The sequence below is a fragment of the Nilaparvata lugens genome, chromosome 3 (genome assembly GCF_014356525.2).
Source record: "Nilaparvata lugens isolate BPH chromosome 3, ASM1435652v1, whole genome shotgun sequence".
In the NCBI taxonomy this organism is placed as follows: Eukaryota; Metazoa; Arthropoda; class Insecta; order Hemiptera; family Delphacidae; genus Nilaparvata; species Nilaparvata lugens.
This window is the reverse complement of record NC_052506.1, coordinates 12,069,664-12,084,255: the sequence shown is the minus strand read 5'-3', so window position 1 is coordinate 12,084,255 and position 14,592 is coordinate 12,069,664. Positions and strand designations below refer to the sequence as shown.

At 34.4% G+C, this 14,592-nt stretch overlaps 1 protein-coding gene across 1 annotated transcript in view; it reads left to right on the top strand.

Annotated features, from left to right (window-relative positions):
* LOC111064568 (transcription termination factor 5, mitochondrial) overlaps nt 1-14,592 on the top strand; it is a 35,868-nt gene that overhangs the window by 11,060 nt on the left and 10,216 nt on the right. Inside the window, exons 6-8 of the mRNA XM_039425362.1 lie at nt 1,963-2,115; nt 3,921-4,088; nt 7,199-7,449. Of these exons, the coding sequence (XP_039281296.1) occupies nt 1,963-2,115; nt 3,921-4,088; nt 7,199-7,449 (572 nt within the window). The remainder of the gene's footprint in view (nt 1-1,962; nt 2,116-3,920; nt 4,089-7,198; nt 7,450-14,592) is intronic.

Genomic DNA, 14,592 nt, shown 5'->3' with positions numbered 1-14,592 from the left:
ATCGGCAGGTGATCAGACGATAAAGAAATATCTGAAACTGTGAACTCACGTACAGTATTAAGGTGTGCCAAATCAATCCAAGCATAATCGATAACGCTTTTGCCGTTTTCATTGATAAAAGTATAGTTTCCTGGCTTATCTCCAAAACTTCTACCGTTTAGGACGACAAACAATTCATTCTCCATTAGATTTACTAGTTTCCTACCCTTGCTATCAATTTTCTTATCTAGCGAGGACCTTTCGCTATACAAAAAATTAGTAGTGTTGAATAAAAATTCATCTTCAAAAGAATTTAAGTCACCTATTCTACAATTGAAATCTCCGCCCACTATAATTGGCAGTTTTTCCCCACGAAATGAAATAATATTCTCATCGAATAATCGCTCTAGGCTATGAATACCCTCTTGCTCGAAACCTGATCGAAAATACGTGAGACCAACAATAAAACCATTACCGTTTTTTTCCGCCTTCAGAAACAATAAGCAGCTACTATCAATAACAATGTCAAAACTTATATTATCTTTGATAAGAATCAGCAAGCCACCCACAGCTCGGCCACGCCTGTTATCTCTAATAGCCACTCTTTCCAATATTTTAAAACTATCAAATATAACTGAATCATTTATCTTATTATAAGCCCATGTTTCTGATATGGCAACTATATCAAATGAATTGATTCTTTGACGCTGCTGGCCATCAATTGAAAGCAAATTACTCAATCCGTGACAGTTCCAAAACATTATTTTCAGTCGAGAATTAGACTTAATTGAAGGATTAAAATTATGAGCCTCTTTAAAGGGTAAATGACTACGTCTACTGACATTTAGCGACTCCAGATTAACAAGTCTCTCACACTCGATGACTGGACTCACCCCCTCCGTCTCCTATGGTGGACCAGCGTCGCCGGGAAGCATACTAGGACTAGCACCAAGTGAGTGTCGAGCCCGTTCCTCGTTTGTCGACCGCAACACACGTTGACTCCCCCGGCCCCCGTCCTCAGCCAGCCAAGCAGGTTGTTGGCAGGGCGCGGCGGCTGACTCGCGCTGTCGCCGTCCCTCGCCGCCTCCACACATCGATTTCGCCGACCATCTCCCCGTCGTCTCTTCGCACTGTGGTGTCCTCTCGATACATCAGTACGTCGCCTTCGAGTTATTGAATTCTCAGGGTGCTGAAGGGTGTCAAATAATGTAGCTCCTTGTCTTATTACTGTTGGGGTCGCGAGATCGGAAGCCGGGCTGCAGGGTGCAGGAGAATCGAGAGCACCAGGTGATTGGTTGGGTGTGATAGGGTAAGATCCCAGAAATCGTATGTCGGGAGAACTCGACAACCGGATGATCCTCCTATTTCTAGAAAGCACACCGCCGTCACCGTCAACATCAGCCATCGGCACCGTCGCTTCACCAACTTCACTCATCACAGTCTGTTTGACAAATTTTCCCAAGTGTTTGGAGAATATACGTTTTCCGTGGCGATTGAGATGGAGACCATGTTTTGTGAAGTTGAATCTCCGGAGGAAGTCATTAATGTCTAGGTAGAAGAGCTGCAGCGCACCAACATAGTCATCCACCACTCTAGATACGTAAGAGTTGGAGTAGAGTATGCTCTCGTTAAGTGTTAGGTCGTCATAGCGGCAGGGTACACTGCATATTACAATTTTCGACTTGAGCTTGAGTTTTTCGTTTAAGTAATGAATGTGATATTGTGGTAGTCTGTGTTTATCCTTAGCTGTAGTGGAAACTCCGAGGTCTCTTATTTAAGCTTTACAGATATAATTTATCTGAACTGGAAACTCCTATCGTATAAGATTTATAATCTTATCTCCAATCACTTCATGGTTTAAATGAATCAGAATTAAGAAAACAGTAATACAACGAACGCATTAGCAACTAACTTATTAATTTTTGTAAATGATGCATAGATTTGTAGTATTCAATTTTTTAATCTATTGATGTTATCTTTCAGAGATGTGTTATGTCCCTCCTACTCAGAAATAAATTGCAAAACTCATCGACTAACGATTTTTCTGTACATAAAAGGTTGAATTTCAAAAGTTTGAGATATATTTCTTCTTCATACGATATTTTGACGAGAAGATTTGGAATTCCAGTACAAAAAGTGAGTATTATAGCATGATTATTGAATACATCATTCGAGATATAGTATATTCTTTTCTTATCTGCGTTACTTTGATTTTTATCTAGTTTCACAAATGGAATCAATGAGTTCAAAGTGAAAAATTTGTAAGTGATCATTGAATTATCAAGTATTAAACTTTAAAAACAATATTCACATGTTTGGAAAATCCGGATATTACATTGGTGCTTGACTGACAGTTCAAGATAAAACTTGAAATAATAACAAAAAGAGCAATTTGTCACATCAGTTCATTGGAAAACTTGAAATAAAAACAAAAGGAGCAATTTGTCACATCAGTTCATTGGAAAACTTGAAATAAAAACAAAAGGAGCAATTTGTCACATCAGTTCATTGGAAATCATTTTAAAAATTGTAAATACAGTAGCTTTAATGTTAACTTGGAATCCGAAAGACAATTTTGCAACAAATTATGTCAAGTGACCATATTTTCATAATGACAGGTAGAAGTGGAGCTATTTTCTACCAGATTGGTAGTAAGTTTGTGATTATGTGTTGAAATTAATCATTAATTGAAGTAACGCTGTTGATGAATTCTATAGTAAAGTCCACGTTATAATGGTTGTATTTTATTAACATTGGTGTCAATAAACTTGTCTACCATTCGCCAAAGACTGGTATCAGCTATTCTCTATAGAAGGCAGTGATATCGGCAACACTGTCATCCTACCTTTCATCACTGCGATTATAACGTATACCTCACTATAGTCAAATCCAAATCCATTGAAACCCATTTCACAGCAAAAGAGCTGAGTGAAACAAGGTGAAGTAGTTTCAACCTTTCAGTTAAGGTAAAATAATGATAAACTAAACAATGGGCCATATGAATAAAGTTGAGCATTTGCTTATACTTCTAAAATATGGAGCATTTGCTTCATTTTCTATGAATAAACGTGAGCAAAACCTTTTGCTCATGCTCATCAAAAAATAGTGTGAGAATTTGCTCAAAATTGTATGAATAAACTAGAGCATTTGCTCAACTTTTGAAACAAAATAGGTGCTTCAAAAAAGGTGAGTCTATATAGTCTAGAGCAGCTTATCACCTTTTGCTCATAGTAAAATGGCTCAACTAATTCGTATGAGGAAGAGGAAATCATACCAGATACGATCACAACCAATAGTTGAGAACTATAAAACTCTTTTTAGATTCAACCATGATACATATCACCATTATCCCTACAAAAGATAGCTACCTGTTATAAAGATATCCATCACAAAATAGAAAATAGGCATTTAAGAAGATGAGAGTGTAGACGATTATAAGAAGGCTATTGATATTATAAGAATATGCTGAAGATTATTATAGAGATGACATTTTTTCATGCTATTATTTCAAAATTCTAAACACAACTAACCTAAAACTGTATTCATAAAAAATAGAAAACAGAGCAGACGACGCAAACACAAGCGGTGCACCCTACTTGCATATTTAGCGCTTCCGTGAGCTATAGAAACAAACTAAGGCTACAAAAGCGAATCAGCTGACGAAAAATCTTTAGAATACGTGAGCATTTGCTCCAGAGTTCAGGAGTATAAGGTAAAAGTAAAAGGTAAAGCTTATTCATATAAAAATGAGCAAATGCTTTTGCTTCTACCTTTTGCTCATGAGCAAAACCTTATGCTCCATGCTCTTGCTCATGAGCATTTGCTCTGGTTTTATTCATATGGGCCATTTTTTTTTGGCCATTGTTGAAAAAACTTTCTGTATAAATAAATGCTTTGTGGTATAAAATATCTTAAACACTTATTATAAATTGTGATTTCAGGTTCTTAATGATACAGCGCTATTGTGTGCCTCACCTAGTAACATGGAAGCAATTATTGATGGTATTCCTACACTGGGAGGAATCGAAACAAAAGAAATCGTCAAGATTTTCCCTAAAATCGTATTCAACGATTACTCATCATTGATCAGAATCAATGAATGTCTTGAAGTGAGTTTTTTTTGTTTTGCTAATATTCATTATTTCAGGATAAATTTGGAAGCTAGAACAACCCGAAATATGAGTTTCATTCATCCCTTCTTGAACAATATTGCACATTCATTTTTTGAAAAATCATCAAATTCAAAAATATATCATTGTGTCAGTTGTATTGATGATCCGCACCAATAACGAGATTAGTTTTATTTATTGAGATATTTATTTATTAATTTACATTAACCAATGCACAAATCAAATACATGATTAGAAAAGGACCAACAGGCCTAGCCCAAAACTTTTCCCTTTCCCAATGTTGATATAGTGTGGTCCACGTTATAATGGCAGTTGAAAAAGATAGAAGAATAGCGATACCGATTCTCTGCATTAATTAATTATATTCCTACACTGTCAAAAACATAATTGTCATCGTTGTGGACCTAGAAAAGGATATTACCACCGGCTTTGTTGAATGATAGACAAGGATAGCAAAACCAAAGTTGATCAAATACTGTCATTATAACGTGGATCTCACTATAGTAGTAAGTCAATGTCTAAAAGTTTTGGCCAATAATAAATTAGCCGAAAGACTTATATTAAATTTTATTTACGATGAAAGCACTGGCCCATGAATCATTTAATTCAATGAATAAGAAGACCAATTTCTTCAAACGAATCTATTCATCAAGAGATCACTAATTCTGTCTAATACCAATAACAATTTCAGTTGCTTTTACTTCTGGTTACACGTACGTCTATTAAATTTAACCGTGATTAAATGACTGTTGAATTCCACGAGAACCAATGCGAGAAGCGGATAACAACTTCAATCACTGCTCTTAATCACCGTTAAATTGAATTGACGTACCAGGAGTAAGATTAACTGAAATTTGTATTGGTATAAAACAAAATTAATTTCTCGACGATTGAAATTGGTTGAAAAAATTAATAAGAATAATTGAATTCGAGGTAAGATTTTTTGATTCAATTAGATTTGTTGTAGCAGCCAAAGTTAGTCTTCAATTTTAATTAATGTGGTTGTGCCTACATCTCTTATTATTTATTAGGATCTCAATATTATACAGGGTGATTCTTAATTATGGTAAAATAATTTAATACGTGATAGTAGAGGTAAAAATAGGGAGAAAAGTCCTTATAAACATATATCCATAAACGCTTCATTAGCGAGCTATACAGAGTGAGAGATTTCGCCCGAAATTCAGTTCCTCTGGTGAAATACACCGATGCTGAATTGTTTGGGGACTATATTTTAACTTTTTTCTCAAAAACTACTCACACTACAGCTTCCAGACTAGTTTTATTCAATTTTTCAGATATTTTTCCATATGAATCCAGCATACGTTTTTTCAAAAACTAGTCTCCAAACAATTCAGCATCGGTGTATTTCACCAGAGGAACTGAATTCCGGGCGAAATCTCTCACTCTGTATAACTCGCTAATGAAGCGTTTATGGATATATGTTACTTTTTTCTTATTTTTACCTCTACTATTATTCTACCATAATTAAGAATCACCCTGTATACATCATCAATATAATTTTCAATATTGGTAGGATGATTCAATATCAATCATCTTCTTCAATAAAATTGAAGCTCTTTGAAATACTTCAATGTGTGGTAATTTTATGTAGGGTGGGTATAAGATGATTCAATATCATCAGCATTAATACAATATAGCTCTTTAAACCAAGTTACTAAATCAAATCAAATTGGTTTTTATTGTCCATGATAACAGGGTACAAAAATTCAAATCATACAACAACGCTACATCTTCTGCAACCAAATAATCATAAATAAAACCTACAGTTGAACTTTTATAATTAATCATAATAACTCAATCTATAACTGCTATATATGGTACAGTAGTTACAGAAAATACAACATTCTTTTTAAATAAACTTCATGAAAACTCTCCACAAAGGCAAAGCCTGTGTGTGGAAGAGGCTCTTGACGATGATTGGCTAACGTTGGATTGTCCTCGTACTTGCTTCTATCAGATTCTTTGGTAAACCAGATATTAATGATACTAATGCTTCTTCTTCTTCTTCTTTTCCTTGACCCCCCTGCCGTTACAGCGTAGGGGTACCAGCCTCGGTCCATCTCCTCCATGCAGTCCTATCCTCAGCCATTCTTCTCATATCTCTCATTGTCTTGCCTCTCTCCCTCCCCAATTCCTCCAGATAGCCTTCCCAGTTCATCCTAGGTCTACCTCTCCGTCTCTTTCCTTCCCTCCTAGCCACCACCACTTCCTTTACTGGGCGCCATTCTTGCATTCTAGTGAGGTGTCCAAACCATTTGAGTTGCCTTTCTTTTATGTCTTCCATCAGTGATCTTCTTCCCACTTCTCCTCTCACTCTCTCATTTCGCCATCTATCGTGTCTTGTCTTTCCTATTGCTCTTCTGTGGTACCTCATTTCTGCTGCAGTAACCTTACTCCAGTGTTTCTTGAGGGTTACCCAGCTTTCACTGCCATAAATGAGAGTTGGAGCAAACACACAATTAAATATTCTTTTCTTTGTCGTCATATTTAACTCTCTTTTGCCAACCACGGTGCTGTTCAGCTGGAAATATACATTCATTGCTTTTTTCACTCTGTTTGCAATTTCTCTATCTAGTTTTCCATCTGCACAGATAATTGCTCCCAGATACTCGTACTGGTCTACCTCATCTAGGGCCTTTCCTTTGCATGTTATTCCACAGCTATCTCTCTCTCTCTCCCACCGCTACCCTCATAATCTTGCTTTTGCTCGTATTCACCTCCATTGATCTTCTTGACAAAACCTTTTCCCATACGTCAACTGCCTTCTGGAGTTTCCTTGCACTGTCTTCCATCAGAACAATATCATCTGCGAATACCAAGGCCTGCAAGTATACTGGTCTAAGATTTTTATGACCCACTTTCATTTTTGGGGTGTTCCTTTTGCAATACTTTAGTATACTGTTCATAAAGATTATAAAGAGCAGGGGGCTGAGGCTATCTCCTTGTTTCATACCCTTTCTCATATCAAATTCCTGAGATACCTCCCCATCTATCCTTACCACTCCAACCGTTTTAGATACTAATGCTATGTATAGTAAATAAATGTTGTGTTTCAATGATTTCAGAAGTACAATATATCGCCAGAAACAGTGCTCGAGACACCGATGGTATTCACACTGCGCCCTGAAAATGTCGAGGAGAGGTTGCTCACATTCAAAACTAATCCGGATCTCAACATGTGGTCTTTTCATCCACAAATGTTGCGCACGGTTCTTTACCAGAGAAAAGTTCTCAAACGTGTCGACAAATTGAAAGAAAGTAATCTGAAGTGCTCTTCACTATTCTTGCTACAGTGCAATGAATCCAATTTCAACAAGTAAGATCCAAATGCCAAGCAAATGAATCTATATTAGTGATTAAGATTGCGCAAACGTGTTATTTATTCTTTATTGATTCATACAATAAGTACGAGGTGCGCCAGAGAAACTTAATTATTTGAAAAAATTCCCGTGCTTTGAATTGGTCGTGCAGAGGGTCAGGAGGGGGGCGCATCTGGATTCCCAGCGCTGCTGAGTCAGTTCAGGCTATCTAAAACCTGTATTAATTTTTACATTTTAGTACTATAACTATTCTATAGTATCTTCCTTCCTCAGAATTCGACCACACTATTCTACTACCCAAAAATTATCTGTTCTTCCAGATGTTATAGGAAGTACAGTCCGGGTCTTGTAGCTTTGCCTATCGACGGAGGGCCACTATTGTCAAATTTATCCTCCCTCAAGTAAATAGCCATCATGCTCCGGTCTAGAGAGCAGCGGGCCTTCGCAGTTGAGAGCTTCTTTTCTAATGGTCGATCACCTTCCGCGCTCGATTTGAAATTCCTCCCCACAAACTCGTTCCTGGCCATAATTCGATTCTGTTGGGGGTTAACTTATTTCAGGAGTGTGAAAGTGTCGCTAAACCCAGAAATGGACTTCAACGAACCATCAGAACTGCAGAAAATATCGAAAGAGTGAGGCAGTCAGTTGTGCGTTCCCCCGGCGTTCGGCTCACAAACACGCAGCTGCTATAGCAATTTCTTTCATGTTCGACGAATTTTCCATGAAGACCTTCAACTTCATCCCTATAAATTGGCTGTTGTTCAAGAATTGACTGAACGCGATTTTGTTGGCCGTCAAAATGCATGTGATATGCTGATTGACAACCTGCCTGAAGACGCGGTCATTTGACAAGGCTCATTTCCACATGCGGTTCCTCAATGCGATTTTTTATGGGTTTATTTGAAATCCCTGGTTTATGTCGATCGACCACGGACCATAGCACACCTCAAGAACAACATTCGCGACGCCATTGCCAACATACCGATTTATATACTGCAACAAAATTTCAAAAATCGACTTTATTAGTGTATGCGAAATGGGGGTCGCCATTGATCTGATGTAATTTTCAAGACTGCATGAAAAAATTGAGAAATTGTATTCTCATATAAAAAATATTAAAACAAAATCTAAAGTACTTTTGTTTTTATTGATCTTTCAAATAAGTAAGTTTCTTTGGCGCACTTTGTACATTATAAAAAATGATAGGGAGAGAAAGAATAAGAAACCTTGAGCTATTCTTCTCCCAAATTTAGATAAGGTTACACATAGTCCAAAGTAGGTTAAGTCTTTCACTTGACAAAATTTTCAGTTCTTAATTATTTTTACAAAGTAGATTTTTGAATTTAGATGCTTCAAAACCAAATATGGAAGAAAAATTTCACATTATTATCACTAAAATAGAAAATATTCACATACGGTATTAAAGAAATGATTTTGAAGGACCAAAAAAATACAAACTTAATTTTAAAAGCACAGCTGACAGTCTTCTTCTCTCATGAGTGTTAGATTTTTTCCTTATTACTTTATATATATTTCACCATTTTTATGAATTTGTTAAATTTAAATGTCATAACCCCTCTATTATTTTAATTACACTCTTCTCCCGAGCCTATGTTCCATTTCTTTAGGGGTTGGCTCTCCTAATCCTTTTCCGCCATTCCCAGCGCTGTTGAGTCAGTTCAGGCTCTAAATCCTGTATTATTTTTTACATTTTAGTATTATATCTATTCTATAGTATCTTCCTCTGTAACCTATAGTAACATCGCGCCTCTGTATCCCTCCCGCTGTATGCTTTCTCTGCTGCGCATGTCCATCCCAAGTGAGAAGTAATTTTGTACAGAGTATAGAATACTATACTACAATATATTATAATACTATACAATACCATAATACTATACTACAATACTACCAGTTCAAAAAAAAAACTCGTTCAATAGAAAAACATGGAACATTTTAAAAAATGTATCTTTCCTTAAGCAACATATGCTCTTTTGTATCTTCTCAAAAGCAACGTGTTGCATCCGAAAAGATACACAAGGAGCTTTTGAAGTTATGTTCTTTTTGCACAAAACAGTTTATCTATCAGCTGACATTTGTTCAACATGATCTTTTCATTAAATAAATAAATACAATAAAATTTTGTGCTGTGTGGTCAGATTTAGTTGTTAATGTAGTAAAGCCAATAGCCACTGTGTTTCAACTGTAAACTAGATAAGTATTTAGCTCGTAGTTACTTGAAATAATTAGCCTTAAGATATTTTCTCTTTCTGTATTTTGTGTATTTTCATCTGAAGATTATATGTTAATTTGCTCTGAAAACTGGATTTCTCATTCATAGGCAATAGATCCATTCACAGTTTATCAAGAATCTATTTATTGGAGCCGACAACTATTCTTAGGTTGATAGGTGTAAATGCTATTCCAACCGTTTAAGGAAAATTGGTAGCACGGCAAATGTTACCCCTGTGGTGGGACCGAATTACAAAATAAATATGTCCCAAATGGTACACATGAAATCCCTGGTTATAGAAATTATTAGTGGATAGATATCTTGATAGGTTATGAATGGTTTGTTGCTGAGTGGGAAGTCGGTTCAAGAGAGATCAAGTTTTAATGAATCAGTGCATATTACAAAATGGCAAACATTAAAAATGATCTGAATCTTATAGCATTCTTAACACAAAGGTTTGATAAGCTAGATGCTAGATTTGATGAGCAAAATGCTAAGTTTAATGCTAGATTGATGAGCAAAATGCTAGATTTGATGAGCAAAATGCTAGATTTGATGAACAAAATGCTAGATTTGATGAGCAAAATGCTAAGTTTAATGCTAGGTTTGATGATATGAAGCAAGAATGTACTAATATAAGACTAGAGCAGGTTAGTATAAACCTTCTATTGAAAAGTGCACATGAAACATTGAAAGATGAAGATGAAGATGAAAACAAATTGAAGCAGGATGATAGTAGTGTTAAGTTACAAGATCAACTCATTCAAGTTTCTGACAATGTAGGCCTAGTTACTGTTGTTGAAAAAGTCAACCCTAATGAGATAGTAGAATTGAGTAAAGAAGTAGGTAGGGAGTTGTCTTCATTGAAAGTCAACTATCAAGAAAGTACTATTGCTACATTGAAGGTTAGGAAAACAGTAAACAAATCGAATGTTTCTATGGATCAGATTACTACATTGAAGGTTAGGAAAACTATAAATAAAATGAATGATTACATGAGACAGGTTTCTGTGGAGGTTAGGAATAATGTGAACAAAATGAATGTTGCTTTGAGTCAAGTTGATGAGTTCAACTTTCAACTGAGAATTGAAAAGGTGTATGCTATGCATTCTCAAGTGAACATGACTAACTTTTGTAGGCAAAACTGCTTGGTTGAAACAAATGAACCTATGAATAAAATCATGCTATTGAAGAAAACAAAACGCAAAGTCTCCATTGATGTGTTAGTATTCAAAGGTTGTTTCAAGTTGCTTATTTACAAGATGATGACTGTGAATCACATGATGAAAGGGTATTCCCCAACACACAATGATTAGGAATCCTGTGTCATGCCGGGATTCAGAATAGCAATGACCGTAAATACTACGTATGGTAAGAGTCCATAATTGTATCTTTTTTCTTTCCTGTAGCCTATTTTCTTGGCCCTTAATCTTTTCAATTTTCGATTCTTTCCTGTCTTTGTGTAATATTCAGTAAATTTCTTCTATGAAGCATATCTTAACCAATCTTGTCCATAGTCATTTAAATTTGTATTTTTTCTGAAATAATATTAGAAGTTGAAATAGTAGCTTATTTTCCTAATCTTTAATTTGTTGATAAAATTTAACTTTTCTAAAATCTATCCACTGTAGTGTAAAGAATTGTGTGCTTGTGACATATTTTTTCATCATGTATCACTTATGTGAAGTGTATCAATTTTGTGTGTATTGTTTTAGGGAATTTATTTACCCAGTTTTCTTTTTCTCTTGTTTGTATTTTTTAGGGAACTTATTTACCCAGTATTTCATCTTGATCATCTTTGTATCATAATCTTGAAATGTTTATACTTATTATACAGTCTTTAAATTTTAAATTATTTTAAAAAATAATTGGTTTAATTTAAAACGTTGTGTTATATTATAAATTGAAATGAGTTAAAGGCTAAAATTTTCTAAAGTGTTTGTAATTGATATTTTTTTTAAATTTTAAAACTGTTTGTTCTATAAATTTTGATATGATTGATTATCGTTTGAAATGGATGCTGGAGTGTATGTAGAATTTTTAGTGGGGTTTGTTGATTAGAATTTTGCTGGTATGTGATTGTTTTTTGAGATGGAAACCCATTATTGCCTAAAGAAGGAATAACAGAGGTTATGACTTAGAGAGGCAGTAATGAGATAATATTTTTTGTGTTGATTACTTATGTTGATTGCCATAGATGCAAAATAATGATTAATAATGTTGATTGCCATAGATGCAAAATGATGATACTTATGAATATTGTTTGCCTTTGAAGCAAAATATTATTGATGTTTTGAATGGTTTCTTGTTTAATGTTTGATAGTAAAGTTTTGTCATGAAATGTAGTTGTGTTTAGAACATTAAAAGAGTCGAAATAAACTATAGTATCCAACAAACGATGATTAATAATATTAAATAATTTGCTTTTTATACAATTTTTGAACAAAATTAAAACTAAATAATTCGAAACCCTGAATGATAAATCATAAATGTGAAATGAACATGCTATAAATGAAATATATATTAAATAATAATGAAATGCAAATATATTATGAAATGATTGAATAGAAGACCAAATGTCTGAAATTATTGAAATATGTATTGAAATTAAATTTTTGTTGTGTTGTTATGATGTTTGTTTTTTACAATTTTGATAATGATACATGGTGTTATGAAATTATATTTCTATTTTGAAGAATAGATTAAAATGTTGATATTTGAACAGTGAATAAATGAATGATTTTTTTTTTAAATTTATCATTGATATGTCCATATTTCACAATTTATGTATTGCTGACTGTATAATAAGATGTTAACAAATTTCAATTTCATAGATACTTAAAATAATTTTTATGTGTATTAGATTGTATTGATAGCCTAATCAAGTTTTTCTTAGTTTATAAGCATTTTAAGACAACAGGTACAGCACAGACATTAACATTGAAATAGTTATCATGTGAATCTCGAAATCAGTAACAAGTGAACGCCATGAAGAGTGTTAAGAACATTTGGGTGATTTTCAAACTAGTGTGACATAACTACGCCAATATCTACGCCTAAATCTACGCTGCGGCCTACACCAATAACTACGCTAATGTCAACACCAATAACTACGCCAAAATCTACGCCGATGCCTGTGCTGATGTCAATGCCAATAGCTACGCCAATGCAAAATCTGCGCCAATGCTGCACCAATGCCAATAGCTACGCCAATGCCTGCGCCAATGCTGATGCCAACACCAAAATCAACGCCGATGCCTGCGCCTAAGCCAATATCTGCGCCAATGCTGATGCCAAAATCTGCGCCAATGCTGATGCCAACAACAAAAATCAATGCCAATGCCTGCGCCAATGCCAATAGCTACGCCAATGCCTGCGCCAATGCTGATGCCAACACCAAAATCAACGCCGATGCCTGTGCTAATGCCAATGCCAATGCCTGCGCCAATGCCAATGTCAACGCCGATGCCAAAGCCGACACCAAAGCATACGCCAATAGCAATGCCAATGCTTATTGCTGACTCTGTATCTCAAACTTCAACACTACTGCATTACCTGGAGGTAATTGCCATCCATGTTCACATTCACAACTTTGAATTCAGAAGAACAGTCACAGTATCATGAAAGAATTGATTCAAAAAATCCTCTCCTAAATTATTCCTGTATGCAGAACTCTAAACCTTGAAAGCTGAAGATATCAAAAAACCAAACCTTACCTAATTAATCCTCACCTAAATTAATCCTGTATGCAGCGTCTATCTCTTTTCCAAAAAACGAATTACATTGTCATTTCAAGCCTGAAATGTACATTGTATAATTACAAATATGATACAAAATTTATGTGACTCTGTATTGAATTTGGAATGCAGCCGTCTACTACAAACATGAAGCAATGCTAACTGAGATGTCACCTGTATCGAGTTTGGTATGCAGCAGTCGACTACAAGTATCAGCCCAACACTACCTGCATCCAGATCAGCCCAACACTAACGTCATCACATTGGAGTCACACTTAACTGAAAATCATACTGAGTGCCTTAACGGACTGTTTTCCAAAATGTGCATCAATAAAATCAACCGCATCAGTAGTGAAAGAAATGAACATTTTTGATTTATTGAAATTTTATGTGAAAATAAATGTAACAATTCATCAATTCATTTAAAAAAAAAAAAAAAAAATAATAATAATAATAATAATTTTTTTATCAACATACTAAATTTTTTTTATGCAATAAAAATTAAAATTCTATTAAATTTATGTGCAATTTCAAAAAACTATTCTTTACATATTAAACTTCTGTTGAGATATTTTTCTTTAAATTATAAAGCTAAATCAAAAGTAATATTGATATTCTATATTTGAGATATTGTTGGAAACATATAACAAACGCTATTGATGAATTTTTATAATAATTTTCAATATTTTTGGATGACATGTAATGTTTTTCTAGAAAAAATTGTTACTGTTCTCAAATTTAAATTTCAACAATTTTCATTAGGGTCAATGTAATTTTTTTCTTTAAATTTTCAAACAGTAAATTTTTTTTATGTCAAGAGGGGGGTATTTGTAATATTACATTTTTCTTCTCACATTGGAATCGAATCTTCAATTCGAGATCTATGGAACTTTATAGTAAATGTCAGAGTTATCAATAGACGGATAAACTTTTTGACGGAGATTTTATTATCGTAAATGTTTGTTGCATTGTTCCATGGTGTCACCGAGGCTTGGTTAGCAAAATGATAAATAAATCGTTTATTTAAATCGATATATATATAAAAATTTAAAATAACATTTTCAAAATAAAGTTTTATTGAGAACAGATGTAGAATGTGAATTCTAAACTTATAAGTTATAATTTTGTGTTGACGTGTCTGTAAAGATCGATATTGAACAGGGCGTTGTCTT